The 24,492-nt window shown below is 35.8% G+C and overlaps 1 protein-coding gene and 1 pseudogene across 3 annotated transcripts; one reads left to right on the top strand and one right to left on the bottom strand.

Moving 5' to 3' along the window:
- Nucleotides 1-17,866: 17,866 nt before the first annotated feature.
- On the top strand, nt 17,867-18,368 carry LOC114309456 (ras-related protein Rab11C pseudogene; annotated as a pseudogene).
- A 1,369-nt stretch (nt 18,369-19,737) lies between these two features.
- On the bottom strand, nt 19,738-23,232 carry LOC114309440 (metal tolerance protein A1). 3 transcript variants are annotated; one of them, XM_082924573.1, is made up of 3 exons: nt 22,842-23,185; nt 20,984-21,423; nt 19,738-20,896 (listed from the first exon to the last, which is right to left on the bottom strand). In XM_082924573.1, the coding sequence occupies exon 3, from the start codon at nt 20,855-20,857 to the stop codon at nt 19,760-19,762; it is 1,098 nt and encodes a 365-aa protein (XP_082780699.1). In that variant the 5' UTR covers nt 20,858-20,896; nt 20,984-21,423; nt 22,842-23,185; the 3' UTR covers nt 19,738-19,759. The 3 variants fall into 3 exon arrangements, with proteins under 3 accessions (XP_082780699.1, XP_082780698.1, XP_082780697.1); XM_082924572.1 differs by lacking the exon at nt 20,984-21,423 and having other exon boundaries at nt 22,842-23,232; XM_082924571.1 differs by lacking the exon at nt 20,984-21,423 and having other exon boundaries at nt 19,738-20,911; nt 22,842-23,148.
- Nucleotides 23,233-24,492: the final 1,260 nt, after the last annotated feature.

The following is a 24,492-nucleotide window of genomic DNA, read 5'->3' as shown; positions in this document are numbered from 1 at the left end:
AATATAGTTCTAGAAATTACAAATATCACTTGTCAGAATTTTTATTTAATAGGATTAATGAAAAAAATGAAATTTTGAACTACTCTCCTGTAATAATAAAATTATCATAATTATTAATTGAAATATATTTTTTACACCAAAAACTATTAATTGATTTAATAATTTATTCATAAAATGTGTCATTTGTTATGTGATTAGAAATTTGAAGGAATGTAATGTCATTTCCAAAATTATAGGGGCAATTCGTATTTTAAATAAATTTTAGGGGATATGTTTGTAATTTACCCTAAAACTTACTAGGCAACATATAAAATAGGATAAATCAAAATTAGATTTGCTTAAAATAGATATTGTCCCTATGACTCTAAAAATTACGTCCGCTCTTCAAATTTATAATCACATAACAAATAATCCATTTTATTAATAAATTATCAAGTCAATTATGAAAAAAATTAATTTTTTGTGATATTGATTTGTGATTATGTTTCAATTTTAAATAATGAATAACAATCTTAACCAAACAATCAAAGACAAATCGACATAACAATTTAATGTGGAGAAAATCACAATTGGAGCGCCTCCAATTGTGATAAAAAAAATCACAGGCCAAAACCACAAAACAATCTAGTAAGATGACAAAAATGAATTACACAAGTGTACCCTAAATTACCTAGTGAATTTACACCTAAATTGAACTGACCCTGATGTGCCTCTTTCATCACCATCTTCACCTAAAAATTGTCTTGCCCAATGTTGAATCCACAACGGCATTGTTGAATTCACGACGATGAGCTACTCTTGAATCGACCAAAGCTTCAAACTCAAGTTTCCCGGAATCCACCAAAGAAAACTTCTCTCTATTGTGAACAAAATAATAAGAACAACCTTTGATATTTGACAATTTGTAATTCGTTGATCAATCGATTACCTTTTATACACCAATGAAACTCATAAAACAACCTCCAATAAAAACACTTTGTCTTTTCTTTCTCTTTAATATTCTGGATGACATGAATCCTAAAAATAGCAAATTGCACATTTTATAGTAAACTGAATTGTGAAGACAGCTCAAGTGCATACTTCATCATTTGAGCAGTGTGAGTAAAAACGGTACAAAACATATGCGTTGACCACTCGAGCGCAACATTCACCACTCAAGCGGTGAAACTTACTTCCCAGAAGTTTAGTTTGCAAACAGAGATACGGGATGCTCCTCTTCACTGCTCGAGCGATCAAACCCAACAAAAGCACAATGCCGATTGGATTTGTATCTAAACACTCATAGCCTTATTAAATGACAAAAAAAAAAAAAAAAAAAAGCGAATAAAATTACAACTAAAAGGAGTTCTAGCAATCTTGAAACAAAAGAGTGAATCAAATTACAACTGAATAGAGTTTTGTCAAACGGGATTGTCAATTATAAAAATCTAACAAATTAATAATTTTTAATGAGGACAAAAATATATTTTAATTAATAATTCAGGAAATTTTATTGTTATATAGAAGAGTAGTTAGAAATTTCACTTTTTCTATTAATTTTTTTAAATAAAAAATTCTAACAAATATTTATAATTTTTCAAATCACAAAAGACAATCTCTATTTTAAGCAAAACTAAAGAAGTGTATTTATAATTTACTTAATAAAATACAATCGTAGTTAATTTTTCAAATTTGTACTATGATCTTAATATTTTGGAGAAATTAAAAAAAAAAAAAAAAAAAGTTTGACCCTTATAATAAACAATACAACTACATCCATCAAATTTGTTCAACTTGAATTCGCCCGAATTGAAAACTCTTCTTGGGAAGAATCTCTTTCAAATGAATTTGAGCTGAACAAATTCAGTGATCAATCATTGATATTATGAATATTGCACACATATGTATATAACTTTGTGCCTGTGTATATCGGACATTAAATGCTTTTTGAGTAAGTTGTTGCAAACTTGCAGTATGGCAAACTTCATTTATGTAGATTTACACCTTGCTCCAAGTTTGAAATTTAATGCTGACACCATGTGGTTGTACGTTGTAGCACAGTAGGCTTTTTTTTTTTTTTTTTTTTTTTTAATATCAGCTATTCGGGTAAATCTCCATATGTTGAGAAGTAAACTTGATTTAGATAATTAAATATCTATACATACATGATACATGCATGAAGTGGTTCATGTTTATATATGTAGTCAAATAATGTTTATTTATGAGGAGAAGGGTCATGACTGATTAATGTCTTGGTTCATGTGCATTACTTGGCTCATGTTCTTAGTATACTATAAATATCTATGTATCTAGGGATAAAGTAGAGACGTGAACAAGAGTGAAATGAAAATTGAGATGAAGTAATGTGTAGTAACCTATGATTTACTGAAAGGAAAATTATAAATTTTCTCTTCCTATTCACTTTCCTCCCTCATTGTGATTTAAGTTCATGTCTTAGGTACTGTTAACACCATAAATCTGCAATTTTTATTATTATTTATTATTTATATAATTGCAGGACACGTGGCATCCTCTTATTCATTTGGAAGTTAAAAGAAGTTATAGAGATAATGGAGAATATGGAGGACAAAGTGGATGAGTGGGAGGACAAAGTGGATGAGTGGAAGGACACGTGGCAAGACAAGAATGAAGATGGAAGAAATGGGTAGTTACTAAGTAGTTATTGCTGTATTTTTTCTTCTATAAATAGCCATTAATGGCTACATTGTAAGGGGCCAGAATTCATAATCAAAGACACTTGATTTCAATATTTCTTGTTATTTTCCTTATCTTAGGAGTAGTTTAACATAGATTTATATTTCGAAGCATTTATTTTCAGCATTTCCATTTCGAAGCATTTTATGCACTTTCTTTTCGAAGCATAGGAGTAGAGGTAAGTAATTATTACTTTGATTGTTCACTCAATCATCTTTCTCCGTTCCCCATTCTTCTTTTAATTTTTCTTTTCTTTACACTTGGCAATCTTGAAGTCCTCTTCGTTGAGGCAAAAGAACCGTCAACACAATCGCTTGATAATTGGCTTGAATTTAATCTGTAAGGATTTTTCAATCCTTGCTGGCACGCTCGCATTTATGATATTTTCCTTCGTAGGAAAAATAAGCCAACATTTTAGCCAATATTTTTTGGCACGCCCAGTGGGACGTCAAGTGTAATAAATGAAAAATGAATTAGATTTGTCCATTTCAAATAGCCTAGATGAAATTTATTGGCGTAAGCAAGAAATTTTGGATCTTCAAGAAGAGATCCATTTTCTTGATGAAATAAATTTTCATCCCTTACAATATTATTTGGTGGAAGAAAAAAGACACCATTTAATTGGAGAAATTCATCAACTTGATATGGAAATTCGCCAATGGAATGATGAGTTATCAACTCTCACTACCAAGTCTTTAACTGAGGCCTTAATGGCCGGAATTGGTGAATTTTTTCAGAATTTTTCCATGGTTAAAAATAGCAAAAGCAAGGAGTTGATTTCGTCAATGGCTCGGGGGGTTCAAGAATCCGTTTTTAAAGAGCCAAATTATGAAATTAACATAACGAAAGAGCATATTTTTAAGCCAAATTTGGCTAAGAATGATATTTCATACATGACTCGGGGGGTCCAAAAACCAATTTTTAGAGAGTCAAGTCATGAAAATAACATTCTTATGGGAGATTTTCATAAGCCATTAATGGCTAACATGGAAAAACAACCCACTTTGCCAAAGAATTATGAAAATCAATTTGGCGAAAGTCATGTTTTTAAACCAAACATGGTCAAGAATAATGAACAAGCCACTGTTCATGAATTCAAAATTTTTGATATTTTTCAAAATGTCAAAAAGTATGAATTTTCATGGTCGCGCTATACCATGACTTTTGGTGTTCAAAATCCTTTTTGGATTTGTGGTTCACATCAAAATATAATTATGATGATGTGGTTAATAAAATTAACAAATTGTTCTTATGAGTTCGAAGCACTAAGAACAAGGGATGACCATTTAAAATGCATGAACTTGGCTAGAAAAAGCCTTTGCATTTAAATAAATGGTTGAGAATGGCTTATCTTTTCAAATTGATGGCCAGTTGTTTGTATGTACACAATCAAAGCATCGAAGATACATTCGAAGCATCAAGAGTTGTTTCGAAGGTTGATTACTTCACATTCGAAGCTGTATAAAGCTTTGAAGATACATTCGAAACATCAAGAGTTGTTTCGAAGGTTGATTACTTCACCTTCGAAACTGTATAAAACTTTGAAAACTTTCGAAATGTGTACATCTCTTCAAATATATGTAAAATGACAATTAATTAGTTGTCGAATAATGCCTGTTTTTGGCATCATAAGTTGGCTCGAAGAACAACAGTTTTGGTGTCTTCGAAGAATTAATAATTGGTTCGAAGCACAAAATTAATATTTTCATTAATTCTGTGTGAACCAGAACATATAAGTTTTGAATAACCACAATGTTGGCCAAAAACAGCTTCGAAAGCCGTTTTGCCATAAGTTGCTTCGAAAGCCGTTTTGCTATAATTTTGTAAGCTTCGAAGCACTCTATCTTGTATCAACAACAGCTTCGAAGAAATAATAATGAAGGTTATGAACCTTCGAAGCTTTGTCGAGTATTTTTGAGGATGTAATTCGTCTTTGGTCGGTTCCATCGACCTTCGAAGAATGATTTTGGTTCTTTATATCACTTTCGAAGCTTGTTACTAGTAATAATTCGAGTCATCTTGTCATAATTTCATACTCATTCGAAGCACTTTATTGGTGTTGTTACATCATTCGAGGCACTTTGCTGCTTAGGTTAGTCATGTGCTTGGTTCGGCCCTTCAAAAATTCAAATAAACATCATTTTTAAGGGCCGCGGGGGGTAATGTTAACACCATAAATCTGCAATTTTTATTATTATTTATTATTTATATAATTGCAGGACACGTGGCATCCTCTTATTCATTTGGAAGTTAAAAGAAGTTATAGAGATAATGGAGAATATGGAGGACAAAGTGGATGAGTGGGAGGACAAAGTGGATGAGTGGAAGGACACGTGGCAAGACAAGAATGAAGATGGAAGAAATGGGTAGTTACTAAGTAGTTATTGCTGTATTTTTTATTCTATAAATAGCCATTAATGGCTACATTGTAAGGGGCCAGAATTCATAATCAAAGACACTTGATTTCAATATTTCTTGTTATTTTCCTTATCTTAGGAGTAGTTTAACATAGATTTATATTTCGAAGCATTTATTTTCAGCATTTCCATTTCGAAGCATTTTATGCACTTTCTTTTCGAAGCATAGGAGTAGAGGTAAGTAATTATTACTTTGATTGTTCACTCAATCATCTTTCTCCGTTCCCCATTCTTCTTTTAATTTTTCTTTTCTTTACACTTGGCAATCTTGAAGTCCTCTTCGTTGAGGCAAATGAACCGTCAACACAATCGCTTGATAATTGGCTTGAATTTAATCTGTAAGGATTTTTCAATCCTTGCTGGCACGCTCGCATTTATGATATTTTCCTTCGTAGGAAAAATAAGCCAACATTTTAGCCAATATTTTTTGGCACGCCCAGTGGGACGTCAAGTGTAATAAATGAAAAATGAATTGGATTTGTCCATTTCAAATAGCCTAGATGAAATTTATTGGCGTAAGCAAGAAATTTTGGATCTTCAAGAAGAGATCCATTTTCTTGATGAAATAAATTTTCATCCCTTACAATATTATTTGGTGGAAGAAAAAAGACACCATTTAATTGGAGAAATTCATCAACTTGATATGGAAATTCGCCAATGGAATGATGAGTTATCAACTCTCACTACCAAGTCTTTAACTGAGGCCTTAATGGCCGGAATTGGTGAATTTTTTCAGAATTTTTCCATGGTTAAAAATAGCAAAAGCAAGGAGTTGATTTCGTCAATGGCTCGGGGGGTTCAAGAATCCGTTTTTAAAGAGCCAAATTATGAAATTAACATAACGAAAGAGCATATTTTTAAGCCAAATTTGGCTAAGAATGATATTTCATACATGACTCGGGGGGTCCAAAAACCAATTTTTAGAGAGTCAAGTCATGAAAATAACATTCTTATGGGAGATTTTCATAAGCCATTAATGGCTAACATGGAAAAACAACCCACTTTGCCAAAGAATTATGAAAATCAATTTGGCGAAAGTCATGTTTTTAAACCAAACATGGTCAAGAATAATGAACAAGCCACTGTTCATGAATTCAAAATTTTTGATATTTTTCAAAATGTCAAAAAGTATGAATTTTCATGGTCGCGCTATACCATGACTTTTGGTGTTCAAAATCCTTTTTGGATTTGTGGTTCACATCAAAATATAATTATGATGATGTGGTTAATAAAATTAACAAATTGTTCTTATGAGTTCGAAGCACTAAGAACAAGGGATGACCATTTAAAATGCATGAACTTGGCTAGAAAAAGCCTTTGCATTTAAATAAATGGTTGAGAATGGCTTATCTTTTCAAATTGATGGCCAGTTGTTTGTATGTACACAATCAAAGCATCGAAGATACATTCGAAGCATCAAGAGTTGTTTCGAAGGTTGATTACTTCACATTCGAAGCTGTATAAAGCTTTGAAGATACATTCGAAACATCAAGAGTTGTTTCGAAGGTTGATTACTTCACCTTCGAAACTGTATAAAACTTTGAAAACTTTCGAAATGTGTACATCTCTTCAAATATATGTAAAATGACAATTAATTAGTTGTCGAATAATGCCTGTTTTTGGCATCATAAGTTGGCTCGAAGAACAACAGTTTTGGTGTCTTCGAAGAATTAATAATTGGTTCGAAGCACAAAATTAATATTTTCATTAATTCTGTGTGAACCAGAACATATAAGTTTTGAATAACCACAATGTTGGCCAAAAACAGCTTCGAAAGCCGTTTTGCCATAAGTTGCTTCGAAAGCCGTTTTGCTATAATTTTGTAAGCTTCGAAGCACTCTATCTTGTATCAACAACAGCTTCGAAGAAATAATAATGAAGGTTATGAACCTTCGAAGCTTTGTCGAGTATTTTTGAGGATGTAATTCGTCTTTGGTCAGTTCCATCGACCTTCGAAGAATGATTTTGGTTCTTTATATCACTTTCGAAGCTTGTTACTAGTAATAATTCGAGTCATCTTGTCATAATTTCATACTCATTCGAAGCACTTTATTGGTGTTGTTACATCATTCGAGGCACTTTGCTGCTTAGGTTAGTCATGTGCTTGGTTCGGCCCTTCAAAAATTCAAATAAACATCATTTTTAAGGGCCGCGGGGGGTAATGTTAACACCATAAATCTGCAATTTTTATTATTATTTATTATTTATATAATTGCAGGACACGTGGCATCCTCTTATTCATTTGGAAGTTAAAAGAAGTTATAGAGATAATGGAGAATATGGAGGACAAAGTGGATGAGTGGGAGGACAAAGTGGATGAGTGGAAGGACACGTGGCAAGACAAGAATGAAGATGGAAGAAATGGGTAGTTACTAAGTAGTTATTGCTGTATTTTTTCTTCTATAAATAGCCATTAATGGCTACATTGTAAGGGGCCAGAATTCATAATCAAAGACACTTGATTTCAATATTTCTTGTTATTTTCCTTATCTTAGGAGTAGTTTAACATAGATTTATATTTCGAAGCATTTATTTTCAGCATTTCCATTTCGAAGCATTTTATGCACTTTCTTTTCGAAGCATAGGAGTAGAGGTAAGTAATTATTACTTTGATTGTTCACTCAATCATCTTTCTCCGTTCCCCATTCTTTTTTTAATTTTTCTTTTCTTTACACTTGGCAATCTTGAAGTCCTCTTCGTTGAGGCAAAAGAACCGTCAACACAATCGCTTGATAATTGGCTTGAATTTAATCTGTAAGGATTTTTCAATCCTTGCTGGCACGCTCGCATTTATGATATTTTGCTTCGTAGGAAAAATAAGCCAACATTTTAGCCAATATTTTTTGGCACGCCCAGTGGGACGTCAAGTGTAATAAATGAAAAATGAATTGGATTTGTCCATTTCAAATAGCCTAGATGAAATTTATTGGCGTAAGCAAGAAATTTTGGATCTTCAAGAAGAGATCCATTTTCTTGATGAAATAAATTTTCATCCCTTACAATATTATTTGGTGGAAGAAAAAAGACACCATTTAATTGGAGAAATTCATCAACTTGATATGGAAATTCGCCAATGGAATGATGAGTTATCAACTCTCACTACCAAGTCTTTAACTGAGGCCTTAATGGCCGGAATTGGTGAATTTTTTCAGAATTTTTCCATGGTTAAAAATAGCAAAAGCAAGGAGTTGATTTCGTCAATGGCTCGGGGGGTTCAAGAATCCGTTTTTAAAGAGCCAAATTATGAAATTAACATAACGAAAGAGCATATTTTTAAGCCAAATTTGGCTAAGAATGATATTTCATACATGACTCGGGGGGTCCAAAAACCAATTTTTAGAGAGTCAAGTCATGAAAATAACATTCTTATGGGAGATTTTCATAAGCCATTAATGGCTAACATGGAAAAACAACCCACTTTGCCAAAGAATTATGAAAATCAATTTGGCGAAAGTCATGTTTTTAAACCAAACATGGTCAAGAATAATGAACAAGCCACTGTTCATGAATTCAAAATTTTTGATATTTTTCAAAATGTCAAAAAGTATGAATTTTCATGGTCGCGCTATACCATGACTTTTGGTGTTCAAAATCCTTTTTGGATTTGTGGTTCACATCAAAATATAATTATGATGATGTGGTTAATAAAATTAACAAATTGTTCTTATGAGTTCGAAGCACTAAGAACAAGGGATGACCATTTAAAATGCATGAACTTGGCTAGAAAAAGCCTTTGCATTTAAATAAATGGTTGAGAATGGCTTATCTTTTCAAATTGATGGCCAGTTGTTTGTATGTACACAATCAAAGCATCGAAGATACATTCGAAGCATCAAGAGTTGTTTCGAAGGTTGATTACTTCACATTCGAAGCTGTATAAAGCTTTGAAGATACATTCGAAACATCAAGAGTTGTTTCGAAGGTTGATTACTTCACCTTCGAAACTGTATAAAACTTTGAAAACTTTCGAAATGTGTACATCTCTTCAAATATATGTAAAATGACAATTAATTAGTTGTCGAATAATGCCTGTTTTTGGCATCATAAGTTGGCTCGAAGAACAACAGTTTTGGTGTCTTCGAAGAATTAATAATTGGTTCGAAGCACAAAATTAATATTTTCATTAATTCTGTGTGAACCAGAACATATAAGTTTTGAATAACCACAATGTTGGCCAAAAACAGCTTCGAAAGCCGTTTTGCCATAAGTTGCTTCGAAAGCCGTTTTGCTATAATTTTGTAAGCTTCGAAGCACTCTATCTTGTATCAACAACAGCTTCGAAGAAATAATAATGAAGGTTATGAACCTTCGAAGCTTTGTCGAGTATTTTTGAGGATGTAATTCGTCTTTGGTCGGTTCCATCGACCTTCGAAGAATGATTTTGGTTCTTTATATCACTTTCGAAGCTTGTTACTAGTAATAATTCGAGTCATCTTGTCATAATTTCATACTCATTCGAAGCACTTTATTGGTGTTGTTACATCATTCGAGGCACTTTGCTGCTTAGGTTAGTCATGTGCTTGGTTCGGCCCTTCAAAAATTCAAATAAACATCATTTTTAAGGGCCGCGGGGGGTAATGTTAACACCATAAATCTGCAATTTTTATTATTATTTATTATTTATATATTTGCAGGACACGTGGCATCCTCTTATTCATTTGGAAGTTAAAAGAAGTTATAGAGATAATGGAGAATATGGAGGACAAAGTGGATGAGTGGGAGGACAAAGTGGATGAGTGGAAGGACACGTGGCAAGACAAGAATGAAGATGGAAGAAATGGGTAGTTACTAAGTAGTTATTGCTGTATTTTTTCTTCTATAAATAGCCATTAATGGCTACATTGTAAGGGGCCAGAATTCATAATCAAAGACACTTGATTTCAATATTTCTTGTTATTTTCCTTATCTTAGGAGTAGTTTAACATAGATTTATATTTCGAAGCATTTATTTTCAGCATTTCCATTTCGAAGCATTTTATGCACTTTCTTTTCGAAGCATAGGAGTAGAGGTAAGTAATTATTACTTTGATTGTTCACTCAATCATCTTTCTCCGTTCCCCATTCTTCTTTTAATTTTTCTTTTCTTTACACTTGGCAATCTTGAAGTCCTCTTCGTTGAGGCAAAAGAACCGTCAACACAATCGCTTGATAATTGGCTTGAATTTAATCTGTAAGGATTTTTCAATCCTTGCTGGCACGCTCGCATTTATGATATTTTCCTTCGTAGGAAAAATAAGCCAACATTTTAGCCAATAGGTACGACAGTTTTTTTTTTTTTTTTTTTTTTTGTGTGTGTAGCTGTTAGAATTTGTTGTAGTGAGCCCAGCCGCGGCCATATCGAAGTTAAACTTCTTTATGGCCCACAATGCTCGATGCTCTAGTTCAACCGGGAGATGACAAGCTTTGCCAAACACCGCCCTATATGGTGACATCCCAATGGGTGTCTTATAAGCAGTGCGGTAAGCCCATAATGCATCAATTAACCGTTGTGACCAATCTTTCCTATCCAGTCTCACCGTTTTCTCAATTATGTGCTTTACCTCCCTATTTGAGACTTCTACTTGGCCACTAGTTTGAGGGTAGTATGGAGTGCCAACTTTATGGGTGATAGAGTATTTCTTAACTACCGACTCAAAGAACTGGTTACAAAAATGTGTACCCTGATCACTTATTATGGCTCTAGGAAACCCAAAACGACTAAAGATATTTTCATGCAAAAATTTGATTACCACTCTATGATCGTTTGTTCGGGTAGCTATTGCCTCCACCCACTTAGACACATAATCTACTGCCAAGAGAATGTCCTCAAACCCGAACGACGACGGGAAAGGGCCCATAAAATCAATCCCCCAAACATCAAATATTTCTACCACAAGAATAGGGGACATTGGCATCATGTCACACCGAAACATCGAACCCATTTGCTGACAGCGCAAACAAGTTCTACAAAATTGATGGGCATCTTTAAAAATTGTGGGCCAATAAAACCCGCTTTGTAAAATCTTGGTGGCCGTTTTATGCCCACTAAAATGACCGCCACATGCAGAAGAATGACAAAATGTAAGAATGCTATGCACCTCACTCTCCGGCACACACCGTCGGATTACTTGGTCGGAGCAATACTTAAACAACTCCGGATCCTCCCAAAAGTAATACCTGACCTGTGAAAAGAATCGGTCTTTGTCTTGCTTAGACCAATTCTGCGGAGTTTGCCCAACGGCCAAGTAATTCACAATATGTGCAAACCACGGGGGGCTCGCTTGTGAAAGCTCAAAAAGTTGTTCGTCCGGAAACGAATCATGCAAAATAAGAGGGTCGCTATTATACTCAACGAGGATTCGGGAGAGATGATCCGCCACCACATTCTCAGATCCTTTCTTATCACATATCTCTAAATCAAATTCTTGAAGCAACAAAATCCATCTAATCAACCTAGGTTTGGTCTCTTTCTTAGATAGTAAATACCGCAAAGCGGCATGATCAGTGAAGACTATGACCTTGGAACCTAGGAGATAAGACCGAAATTTGTCTAAGGCAAAGACCACAGCTAGCAACTCTTTCTCGGTAGTAGTGTAGTTCAATTGAGCATCCGAGAGAGTGTGACTAGCATAATATATAGCAAATGGTGCCTTATTGACCCTTTGGCCCAACACAGCCCCGACAGCATAATCGGAGGCATCACACATGATTTCAAAGGGAAGAGACCAATTTGGTGATTTCATGATTGGGGCGGTAGTCAAGGCCATTCTTAGTGTTTCGAATGCCTTTAAGCATGCCTCATCAAAGACAAAGGCGCGTCCTTAACTAGTAAACTACACAAAGGACGTGATATCTTACTAAAGTCTTTGATGAACCTACGGTAAAAACCTGCATGCCCTAGGAAAGACCTAATTTGACGCACGGAATTGGGTGGAGGAAGGCCTGCAATGAGGTCAACCTTAGCCGTGTCAACTTCTATACCTCGAGGGGACACAATGTGTCCCAACACTATACCCTCACGAACCATAAAATGGCTCTTTTCCCAACTCAAGATTAGGTTTGCCTCAATACATCGTTCTAACACTCTAGTCAAGTTCCTAAGGCATTCCTCAAAAGACGGTCCAAACACCGAAAAATCATCCATAAAAACCTCTAAGAATTTCTCCACCATGTCGGAGAAAATGGCTATCATACACCGTTGGAAGGTCGCCGGTGCATTACACAGCCCAAAGGGCATGCGCCTGTAAGCAAAAGTGCCAAAAGGGCATGTGAATGTGGTCTTTTCCTGGTCAGCGGGGTACACCGGGACTTGATTATACCCCGAATAGCCATCAAGAAAACAATAGAAACCCTGCCCCGCTAACCGCTCTAGGATTTGGTCAATGAAAGGTAAGGGAAAATGGTCCTTCCTAGTCGAGGAATTTAGTCTCCTATAATCAATGCACACTCGCCACCCAGTAGTGGTTCGTGTGGGGACTAACTCTCATCCTTCATTCTCAACAACAGTGATGCCCGATTTCTTGGGCACTACTTGTGTGGGACTCACCCACTTGCTATCTGAGATGGGGTATATGATACCCGCATCCAACAATTTCAAAACCTCCTTCTTCACCACCTCTTTCATGTTAGGATTCAGTCTCCGTTGCATTTCGCGAGAAGGTTTGGTGTCCTCCTCTAGGTGTATATAATGCATGCACACGGAGGGATCTATCCCTTTCAAATCAGCCACTGACCACCCTATAGCACTCTGATGTGCCACGAGAACACTCATTAACTGAGTCTCCTGCACTGTAGTCAAGTCAGATGCAATGATGACCGGTAAAGTATCTTGGGGCCCTAAAAATGCATACTTGAGTGTGGCCGGAAGTGGCTTCAACTCAAGTGTAGATGGTGTGACCAAAGATGGTGTGGCAGGCTCTCTCGACAGAAGAGGAAGTGACTCAAACCGGGCTTTCCATGGAGGAAAATCCGGTGTAGAAGAAGAATTAAGCAAGACATTCACCTCCTCAACTGACCAATCTATATCAAAATTTTCAAACCCAAAATGAGCTAGACAAGCCTCCAAAGGGTCCTCTACAAGAATCGAGGGCAAAGCCTTCTCAACAATCTCTTCCACAACATCCACTAATAAGCACTCCTCTCTCTCATGAGGTTGTTGTGATGCTTGGAAAGCATTAAGTTTCACTTGCATGTTACCAAATGAAACTTCCATAACCCCGGTCCGAAAATTAATGCATGCATTGGCCGTAGCCAAGAAAGGTCGACCCAAAATCACCGGGATTTGTTTCCTTGAACTGGCTATCGGTTCCATATCTAAAACCAAAAAGTCAACAGGGAAGTAGAACCTATCAACCTTAACTAGCACATCCTCAATCATGCCTCGTGGCACTTTGAGGGACCGGTCAGGCAACTGAAGAGTAACAGTAGTGGGCTTCAACTCGCCAAGCCCAAATTCCTCGTACACAGAGTACGGCAACAAATTAACACTAGCCCCTAAATCCAATAAGGCCCTATCAATGAAGTGGTCCCCTATAATGCATGCAATGGTTGGGGCACCTGGGTCCTTAAGCTTAGGAGGTGTGTCATTCAACAAGATAGAGCTTACTTGCTCCGTGAGTAGGACCTTTTGGGATACATGTGTCCTAGATTTACGCTTTTGCGTACGAAGGTCCATCAAAAATTTGGCATATGATGGTATTTGCTTAATTGCCTCCAACAGGGGGAGGTTGATTTTTACCTGTTTAAAGACCTCCATCATTGCCTCCATAGATACCGCATTCTTATTAAAAGGGGACAGTGTATCAAGCCACTGGGGAAAAGGTGCCTTAGGCACATATGGTGCCTTGGGCTCAAATGAAGCGTTAGAGACTAAGTCATCCCTCTAAAGTGTTTCCCCCTCACCCTTATTCTCTCTAGGTGAACCACCGTGGTCACCCTTCCTAACTCTAGTTGCATCAGGCGCAACTGACTGAGGCTCTAACTCCCTACCACTTCTTAAAGCAACCACCGCCTGCACTTGCTCATGTTGCTTACCATTCCCACCCGAACTCTCTGCCCCGTATTGTCCCTTAGGGTTGGCCACAGTTTGACTTGGTAATTTTCCCTCCTCTCTTCGATTCATGTTATTGGCCATTTGACCCAATTGGGCCTCTAGCTTGGCAATAGAGTGAGTATGGGAGTGAACTACCGGTGCTAACCCCTTAAGTTCTGCGAGAACTTCCAAAACCTGAGTCTCAAAGGCAGAGTTGCCCTGAGAAACGGGCGGGGGTTGTGGTTGCCGGTACGGTTGTGGGGGTCGATAAGGTTGCGGTGGTCGGTAGGGCGATTGGTTGGCAAAATTATTAAAATTCTGCCTTGGTGGTGGCGGATTGTAAGAAGTGCTTTGTGAAGGGGGTCTCCATGAGAAATTAGGGTGATTTCTCCATCCCGGATTGTATGTGTTGGAGTATGGATCATTACCCGGGTTGGAGAATCCTTGAGCCGCATTCACATGCTCTTGGACTAACTCCGGAAATTGAGATGCCGAAGGGCACTCACTCAAGTCATGAGCAGGGCTCGCGCAAATAACACATGCCTCGTGAAATTGAGGCTGATCTTGCTGGGTAGGGGCATGTCCCATAGCTAATAATTGGTCCATCTTGCGGGACAGTGCCTCTACTTGTTGTGCTAACTCTAGGTTTTGCCCGACCTCATAAAGGCCCCCTCTTTTCGGGGCTCCAACTACGGGTTGCCAAACTTGCCGGGCTGCGGATGCATGGTGAAGGGAATTATCACTTAGGTTCTCAAACAATTGTCATGCCTCGGCATCATTTTTAGACATAAATGTCCCACCACAGGACGAATCCACCATTTGGCGGTGCGGCTCAATTAAGCCATAATAAAATGTTTGAACAAGTTGCCAATTAGGCACTTGGTGGTGAGGACACTGTTGGAGAAGGTCTCTAAGTCTTTCCCACGTCTCATGGAATTGCTCGCCATCCATTTGAGCAAAGTTTGTGATGTAGCTCGCCTAAGCTGGTTGGTTTTACCTATGGAAAAGTACTTCTCCAAGAACCGTTGCTGTAATTGGTCCCAAGTTGTGATTGAATTAACAGGTAAAGAATTTAGCCAGTGTTTGGCTTTATCCTTTAACGAGAATGGAAACAATCGCAACATTAAGGCCTCATTTGTGAAATTCTGGATCCTCACTGTCGAGCAAATTTCCAGAAATTCATTCAAATGCTTATAAGGGTCATCATGAGTTAGTCCATGGAATGATGGGAGCATTTGTATAGTGCTGGACTTAATCTCATAATGAGCAACAGTGGTATTGGGTAATTGGATGCATGATGGTGATGTATATGCAGTGGGTGTAAAATAATCCTTAAGTGTCCAATTGGGCACATTCGGGACATTAGGATCTGCCATCTCTAATGGCTCAATGTATGAATATTCAAGCCTAGGAATACGGGCAGAGGTCCTAAGTCTCCTAAGGGTCCTTTCTAGTTCAAGGTCCAAACTCCACAATTCAGGGCGACAAGAGCGACGCCCGTGTATACACTACCCAAACACACACACAAGTTCCGACTCTGTGCACTAAGTATGAAAGCAAAATACCAAAGGAAGAAATACTCACAGCGGTTTAACGAAAACGCTTTACTCGTCTTGCGGATGCTTGACGTGTAGACGTTGTCTCCAATCTCTGTTTGAGCTTTGATTTCCGTTTTAGCACTTTGGTGCTTTGCTTGTGAGTGTTTGCTTCTGTTTACTCACTTTAGCGCTGCGTTTTTTTTTTTTATTTTTGAAGCTCGGCTGTGCTCCGCTTGCACTTCAGTGATAGCTCCAATTTCAAACGCTCTGCACACTTAGCAATACCAAAAGCATAAAATCCTACACTAAAAATTAAAATAAGAATGTAACTTTAAATTAACTAATTTCGCCAGAAGTCCCTGGCAACGGTGCCAAAATTTGGTGGGTCGTTGAACACACCAAAATTAAATACTAAACTATACCAAATTCAATCAGAATAATGGCAAGTCCAGGTATCGATCCACAGGGACTATTGTGAAATTAAACTAATTTAATTGTCAAATTCCTAAATTAATTTTGATAAAAAGATTGGTTGTTTATAACCTAATTTAATAACGAGTAAATTAAACTAAGGAATTAAATCATCAATAATAAATGAAATTGGGTTTACTGAATTGGGAAAAAATCCTAGGGTAGAGAATTCACCACTAACCACATAATTAGGATTTCCAATTGAAATCAATTATGCTATGGTTTGAACAGATTAATGTTTCGCAACTACAAGTTCAAAGCATTTAACAAGAAGATCATCACATTCAATGTACGAGCACGAACCACTCAAGTAATACGAACCGTTCACTCTAAACTAAGATAGTGATACGACTCGTTCCTCGTAGTATGATTCGTCCCATACCTTGAATGTGAAGGAAAAGAAAATAATTGTATGGATAACATTTAACAATCACAGAAAGTCAAATATTCGAAAGAATAATGAAAATTATATAAAACAAACTTCTAAATCACCATACAAATGTTCAAACCTTTACATAATTAAAAATCAAAAAGAAAACTACATAATTACATGGCTAGGGTTTCATCAAAACCCTAGAAAAGAAGACTAGCCACTCATGGAGGAGTGGAAGGAGGTAGAAGGAGAAGGAACCACCATGGGAGACATCTTGGAGCTTTTGTTTCTCTTCCTTTCCAAACCCTAGCCTCTCTCTTTTTGTCAAAACAACTTCCGAACCCTAATCCAGCCTTTTACTTGCCTTTTTATACTTCCAATCTCGTCCAAACAGGTTTAAAACGTCGGTTTGACTTTCCCAAAAAAAGTCAATGCACGTGCAGGAAAGTCAACGCACGTGCGGGGAAGTCAACTCTACCCAAATTCTGTCTTTTTGCTCATTTATGCTCCAACGATGTACAACCTGATTGACACTCAACACACATAAAATATACAGTTTGACCAACAAGTGAAATTAAGAGATTCTAATTAACAGCCTCAATGATGTACATTTCGGCCTTAATCAGTAAACTACCAATACGTCCTTATAGTTAGACTTAATTCCCATCAAATTTTATTGAAAATAAGTCTTGGTAAAATCGTCGCTAAAAATAATTTTTTTTGTGACGATTTTACATATGTCGCTAAAAATTGACAATTAGTGACTTTTTGTTGTTATGGTTTTATAAATTGTCGCTAAAACTTACAATTAGTGACTTTTTCTGTGAGGAATTTTCAAATTGTCGCTAAAAGTTGTGGATTAATGACACTTTTTTTTGACGATTTTTTTAAACTGTAACTAAAACTTATAACTGGTAACATTTTTTGTGACAAAATTTTCATATTGTCGTTAAAAATTAACAATTAGTGACATTTTTAATAGTGTTTAATGAAAAATATGATTAATTATCATAGGACCTATTGGACAATAAGTCCACTTATTAGGACCTACACGTAAGTCCCCGGCAAGAAAACTAGGAATTTTAGAAGTACCAGCTTTATTATTTGCTTATACCATGTAAGCGGACTTTTCTAGCCATTCCAAGCACAGTTAGTTCATTAAGGCTTTGCTGGCTCAATTATTTACCTACAATCATATGCTAATCTATAATAGTTTGGATTCGCAATTTACTTTTTGTACGTACAGTTTGAAATTATGCCCGCATGTTGAATATATATTACAAGATGTGTGGCACTTGTTTCATATCAAAATTGGAAATGAGTTTTCTTCTCCCTAATTTTTCTCTCCCATGTAGGTTAAGAAATGAAGCCAATTCTAATTTATATTCTACCAATTTCTCTGATACAGGTAGAGGGAAACACAGTTGAGGCACAGATATGGGATACTGCTGGCCAGGAGAGGTACCAAGAGTAGGTGCATTTGTCGTCTATGACATAACTAAGAGGCAAACCTCTGACAATGTCCAGAGGCGGCTCCGTGAATTAAGTGACCATGCAGATTCAAACATTGTAATCATGATGGCTGGAAACAAGTATGATCTAAACCATCTCAGAGCAGTTTCAGAGCAGGATGGTCACGTCTTGGCTGAGAAGGAAGGACTTTCATTTTTGAGACATCAGCATTGGAAGCACTCAACATCGACAAAGCATTCCAAACCATTTTGACGGACATATACCACATCATAAGCAAAAAAGCATTGGCAGCCAAGGAAGCAGCCACTGCCACTGCAATTCCTGGTCAAGGGACGACTAGCAATGTCAGCGACGCATCAGTGAATACAAAGGGAGGTTGCTGTTCTACTTAGTTGACATTCAATATAAGAACCAATGATTCAATACCTTTTCGCCCCATTTTTAGGCAAGATAGAGACTCGTGGAATATTTTTTCCAAGTTGGTGATGAAGCCTGTGACAGTTGAACTAAAAATATGGTTAGCGGAAAATGACTGATACTGAGGCGGCTGTTGGGTGGGAAGTTGAATATCTCAAATGGGAGATACTGCACGGCAAAATTGGTGGTATTGTAAGTTTAGTGTTCCCTTTCGACTGATGTTTGTTGGATTACTTTTGTAATGAAAACCATGCCATCTTTATGAGAATATTATTTCGTCATCATTTCATGTCATCTGCTCCAAGCTTTTTTTGGAATCTTTGCTTTGGAGTTTTTGCAATGGAACTGCTGAATCTTGATAGATGACAATTCAACTTCCAAGTAGAGCTCGGGAATCTTGATAGATGTCTCTTTGGTAGAGTTTTGGAATCCTAATTCCACCCATTGGTTTGAATGTGGTGTTTGGTGAGAGTTTTTAAAAATTGATTCCACACACATTGTTGAAAACACATTTACTCGGTCATCTTCCCGGACGTCCAGCCGGTTGACCAGAACAATGTTCGCGTTTTTTTTTTTTGACACCTGTTATTTTTATATTTTAAATAAAAAAAATTTCGGAATTTTTTTAAAATTTTTTATGAATTTTGAATAGAATTTTAGATTGTGTGTTTGATTATGAATTATAAGTTTTTTAATCAAATATCATATGTCACATCAAAAATTACAAACTCAATTCAAAACTCTTTTCAAAACTCATAACCAAATAATTTTTTTATATTCAAATCATAATTCCAAAACTCATAAACTTAAAATACAACTCTATTCTCAAATCATAATTTTAAAATTTTACCCAATGCAAGTTTTTCCAAAGAATGGAGGAAATGGACGGTTGATAAAATGTTACCGTTTGAAGATGAGTTAAAAGCCCAAAATTTACTCACCTCTTTAATTTATGGCCAGAGCACTATGTCATGTGTTCAAATCTCTCTCTTCTATCATGCACAGTTGTTGGGGAGGAAGCGTATTAGGATCCTGAGGTCTAAAGGTAGTTGATGAAGATAAAGGTAAGTGTTCTTATTTTATTTTACGGCACTTTATTTAATTTTATTTATAAAAAAAAAAAAAAAAACCCACTATTGAAATTGGCAAGTATATTTAGACGGTGAAAAAATAATAAAAAAAAACAATTAAATTAATAATGGCCGGTTATTTTTGGATTATAAATTATAAACTACTTTATCCTCAAAACACTACTATTCTGTAATCTCAAATTTAACAGAATCAAGGTGGTTTAACTAACTATCTTCATATAAGCAAAGAAACAAAGAAAAAGGAACTCGAAAAGAAAGAATACAAACTATAGAGTTTATAGTTCCTGTTCAATTTGTATGGTTACATGATGAATGTCGTATGTTTTTTCACAGTAATCCTTAATCCTGACAAGGATTTCATTTGAGTTAACACCAGCCTCAGCTATTACATGGCAAGTCAATACAGTTTTACCAATTGTAATGGCCCAAACATGCAGGTCATGAACATCATCAACTCCTTTGATACATTTAAGACCATTTTCAAGACTAGCAATATTAATCTCACTTGGTGTCCTCTCCATCAATAAACAAGTAATGTCTCTAAGCATTGGTATAGTAGCAGCAAGAGCGAAAATAGAAAAGACGAGGGTACAAACCAGATCGACTACAAACCACTTGGGCTTCGCCCATATGATCGATCCGGCAATCATCACCCCAACTGATTGAATCAGATCAGCCATGACATGCAAGTAAGCCCCTTGAACATTTATGTTCAGTCTTTCGGTCTTCTCTGGCATACTAGCAACCAAACTAGCACTCTCTTCTTTGTCCCTTGTGCATAATTCTTCCTTCTCATGATCTGTATCTGTGCAAGCATGATGAGAATTAGAATGAGAATGACAGTGAGAATTAGCGTGACCGTGACCATGTCCGTGACCGAGCCATACGACCATAATGAAGTTGATCACAAAACCGAGTGCAGCAATTGCAAACATGAGCTTCCCATTAACTGTTGCATTTTTATGAAGAATTCTGTCAACTGCTTCGTAAATTAAAACCCCACAGATGAGCCAAATTAGTTGTACAGATATAAGGGCCCCGAGGACTTCAAGACGATTGAATCCAAAAGACTGGTGTGAAGTGGCATCCCAACTTGAAGCCCATACAGTGAAAAGGGAAAGAGAGATTCCGGCAATGTCAGTCAGCAAGTGTGCTGCATCTGTAAGAATTGCAAGGCTGTTGGCCTTTATGCCTCCTACTACCTCAACTGCCATAATAATAATATAGAAAATTATAAGCCCGCATAGTTTCACTATCGATTTTGATCGTTGGTTTGACGCTAAATTATCATACTCTTTTGTTGAGAATGCACAAACATGATTGCAATGTAGCGGCAAAGGAGGATCACTATTTTCTTCAAATGCTACTGTCATCTCAACTTCACGATGATCTTTTCTCAAACTGGAGACTTCCTGGTATTCCATTTGCTTGGATTAAATTAATTACAAATTTAAAAACCAAAAGTAAAAGTAAATTAAAAGCATATCACCATATAATACCTTTACAAATAAATAGAGTTCAGCCAAACCATCAACTTTTTCTTTATCCAATGAATATGTAGAATTTTTCAAATGTAATTTTTAAAATGAACAAGTCATATCTGAAATTAAGGATGGAGCAATCACTGGTCATGGTCTCTAATAAACCCCAAGCCCAACAGTAGCTTCCAAGTGTTATGCAAAACCCAGTACCATCACATTTGGTATTGTATGCTTGAAGGAGCAAAACCATTCCCATCAGAAATTTTCAAGCCAGTAACTACTTTGTTGGAGAGTGTGATCAAGGTATGCAAATCATCAAATTCACATAGAAACATGTCTGATGCCTGATTCTTTTTAAAATCTCTCGAGAATTGTCGCACAACAGGATTTACTTGACCTTTAACTAGTCCCATGAGAAATTTTACGACTTATGGTGAATATTCCAAGCTTTTTGGCACCTGTACCATCCAATTTATTTAAAAAAATCATACAAACAAAATTTACAAATCCAGTGATCTGCAGCATTCTTGATTACAATTAGTGTAACTTGCAAGTGCCAGTAATAGCATTGTTTGGAAATTCCATGACTTGTATTGTAGCAAGGGTGCACTTCGATTGAATATCCAAAAAAAAAGATTTGGGATGGGAAAGCTCATACAAGCCTCGAGGACTTGAAGACTTCAAAGCACACAATTAAAGAGTCAAATGATAAAGGCTAAGGAAAAACTCAATAAGAAACTTCATTAACAAGGAGGATGCCAACTTGCCAAGTAACAACAAAACCAAAATGCCATGGGTAGAGCCGTCTAGGATCATGAAGTAGACCTTCGAATATTTTTAGCAGGTTAATCTCGGTTGACCAAGAGTAAGATTGGTTGATCGTTTAGCTTGTTTAGCTTGCTTGGTTTTCAAGTCATTTCTTCCTTTCTTCTGGGGGTCGCTTTCCTTCCCTCCCAATCAAAAGCTACCAGCTTTGTTCACCTCAGGGCGAGACTTGCTACAACTCCCTGACCTTCCAAAAACTGTAACTCAGGATCTAATTTGAATCTTTAAGTGAAACCAATTTCAAATGAAACTAGACTTCTAGAGTTTTAGACAGAAATTTCACCCAAATCAGAGACAAAATGATAAAGTTATGGTTGTTCCAAGTTGGTCCTATGGTGCTAGTAGAAATTTAGGGGGCCTAATCGACCACACTTAGTCCTAGTTGACGAAAACTTGGTTCTAATTGACTAGAAATGCTTCATCTGGATTAGGATGTCTCAGAATTAAAAAAAATAAAAAAATTGGTTGTTGGCAAACACCTATTATATATTGAATATATGAGATGAATGTTAATTATTGAACATATCATTGATATGATCATAACATGTTCACTGTTATTCAACAAGAGTTTTCTCCATTCAAGTAAATGAAAAAGAAAGTTTAATTTCACCAATCCACAATCACAGCCACACAAATGACATCTTCCTCCTCGCCAAGCTGCAAGCTGCAGTAATGCGCATTCCTTGACTCTAATCCTCATTAATCAACTAGAACTTCCATTTACTAACATGTAGCACATACCCTTATATCTTCAAAAGCATAAAACAATGCTCAAAAAGCCCAAACAAAATCGACCTTGCAAGCACAAAAATTGAAGTCCTCCTAAACCACAACATTCAATTACAGCAACACGGAATCAACAAGAACTTTTTACCACGCTAATTCCAATCAGTACACAAGGAAAAGACGCAGAACATAATAACAAATGATAATTCTCAAACACTACTCAAGTATTCCAAATCAAAATCCAAGAAACCCTAAACTACCAATCACACAATACAATTTCGACTCGCAATCAAAGCAATAAATAGCGAGCATACGAGAACAATACCTTGGCAGAATTGGATCCGATCGCGGAATCGGAGTAACTTCCATTAGAATTATTCTGATTGCCGTAGTCCTCGTACGAGCTGAGAATGTCATCGGTGGTGGCGAAATCGAACCCGTTCGCAGCAGAGTAGTCGTTACGAACCGATGATCCGGAAGCCATGCTTAGGGTTCGAAAATGCGAAGCGCAGAGAGAGTGAAAAGCTAGGGTTTGCAGAGACGACGATTGAGAAAAACAAGAAGAGGTTCGTTTCGATCGATCTTAGCCAACATAATACCAAGCCTGAATGAATGAAAGAGGAGACAGAGTTTCATTTCATATTCAAATAATTACACCAATGTGCTGACAACGCTTTTTTGCATTCAAAATTTATTAAATACGTTTAATCAAAACTAGCCTATCACCGTGGCATCGGAATAATTATAAATATTTATATTTATTTTAAATTTTTTTTAATATATAAATTATATTTTTTAAATTTTTTTTATAAAAATAATTTAACAATCTTATCATTAATCATAGTGTTTAAGAGAAGTTGAAAAAAGTACTGCAATAACTATGCATAGATTGTATCTATAATTATTTATATGAGGGGATTTTAAATGTTGATTAAAAGATTTTGACCAAATCAATAAATGCACGCATGTGAAAAGACATGTGGATTAAAAAAAAGTTAATAAATGATGATCATGAGATTTTGACCAAATCAATGAATGTTAAGGTTTTTTTTTTTTTTTTAATATATCAAAAAATTAGGAAATTTATATTGAAATATTGGAGCTCCACAAGACTTGGAGTTAGAAATCTCATTTTCCTTCATATATAGACTAGCCTATCACTCGTGCTATGCACGGGATAATTATAGATATTTATATTTGTTTTACTTTTTTTTAATATATAAATTATATTTTTTAAGATTTTTTATAAAAATAATTTAACAATATTATCACTAACCATAATGTACGGGAGAAATTAAAAAGGCTACTGCAGTAACTATGCATGGGTTGTATCTATAATTATTTGTATGAGGGGATTTTAAATGCTAATCAGGTATTTTGACCAAATCAATAAATGCAGGCATGTGGATTGAAAAAAATTAATAAATGCTGATCAGGGGATTTTGACCAAATCGATAAATGCTGAGTTTTTTTTTTTTAAATCAAAAATTTAGAAAATTAAGATTGAAAGATTTGAGCTCCCACAACGCTTAGGGTTTAGAAATCCCATTTTTGTTAATATATTTACAATTATCTATATATGTGAATTGCGATTTTTAAATGTTTTTTTTTTAAATGTCTTCTTTTTTTCCTTTTTTATATTATATTAAAGTTTAATATTTTAATAATAATCATATGTGTTGGATTTTTCAAGGAATTAAATGTCTTCTTTTTTTTATTATATTATATTAAAATTTAATATTTTGATAATAATCATATGTGTTGGACTTTTTAAGAATTTTTTTTTAATGTTTGCTCTTAATGTATTAAAGTGTTATTATGAGGGATAATAATTATATATGTTGGGACTTTTCAAGGAATTCATATGTGTTGGATTTAAAAGAATTTTTTTCATGCTTGTACTTAATGCATTAAAGTATTATTATGAGGGTAAGACTTTGGAGTTGGGAGAAGTTAATAAATGTTAAATTTTTTTT

The sequence above is a fragment of the Camellia sinensis genome, chromosome 4, assembly GCF_055761805.1.
Source record: "Camellia sinensis isolate YWXY chromosome 4, ASM5576180v1, whole genome shotgun sequence".
NCBI classification, from domain to species: domain Eukaryota; kingdom Viridiplantae; phylum Streptophyta; class Magnoliopsida; order Ericales; family Theaceae; genus Camellia; species Camellia sinensis.
The sequence above is the reverse complement of the archived record's forward strand: the minus strand, read 5'-3'. Positions and strand labels throughout refer to the sequence as shown.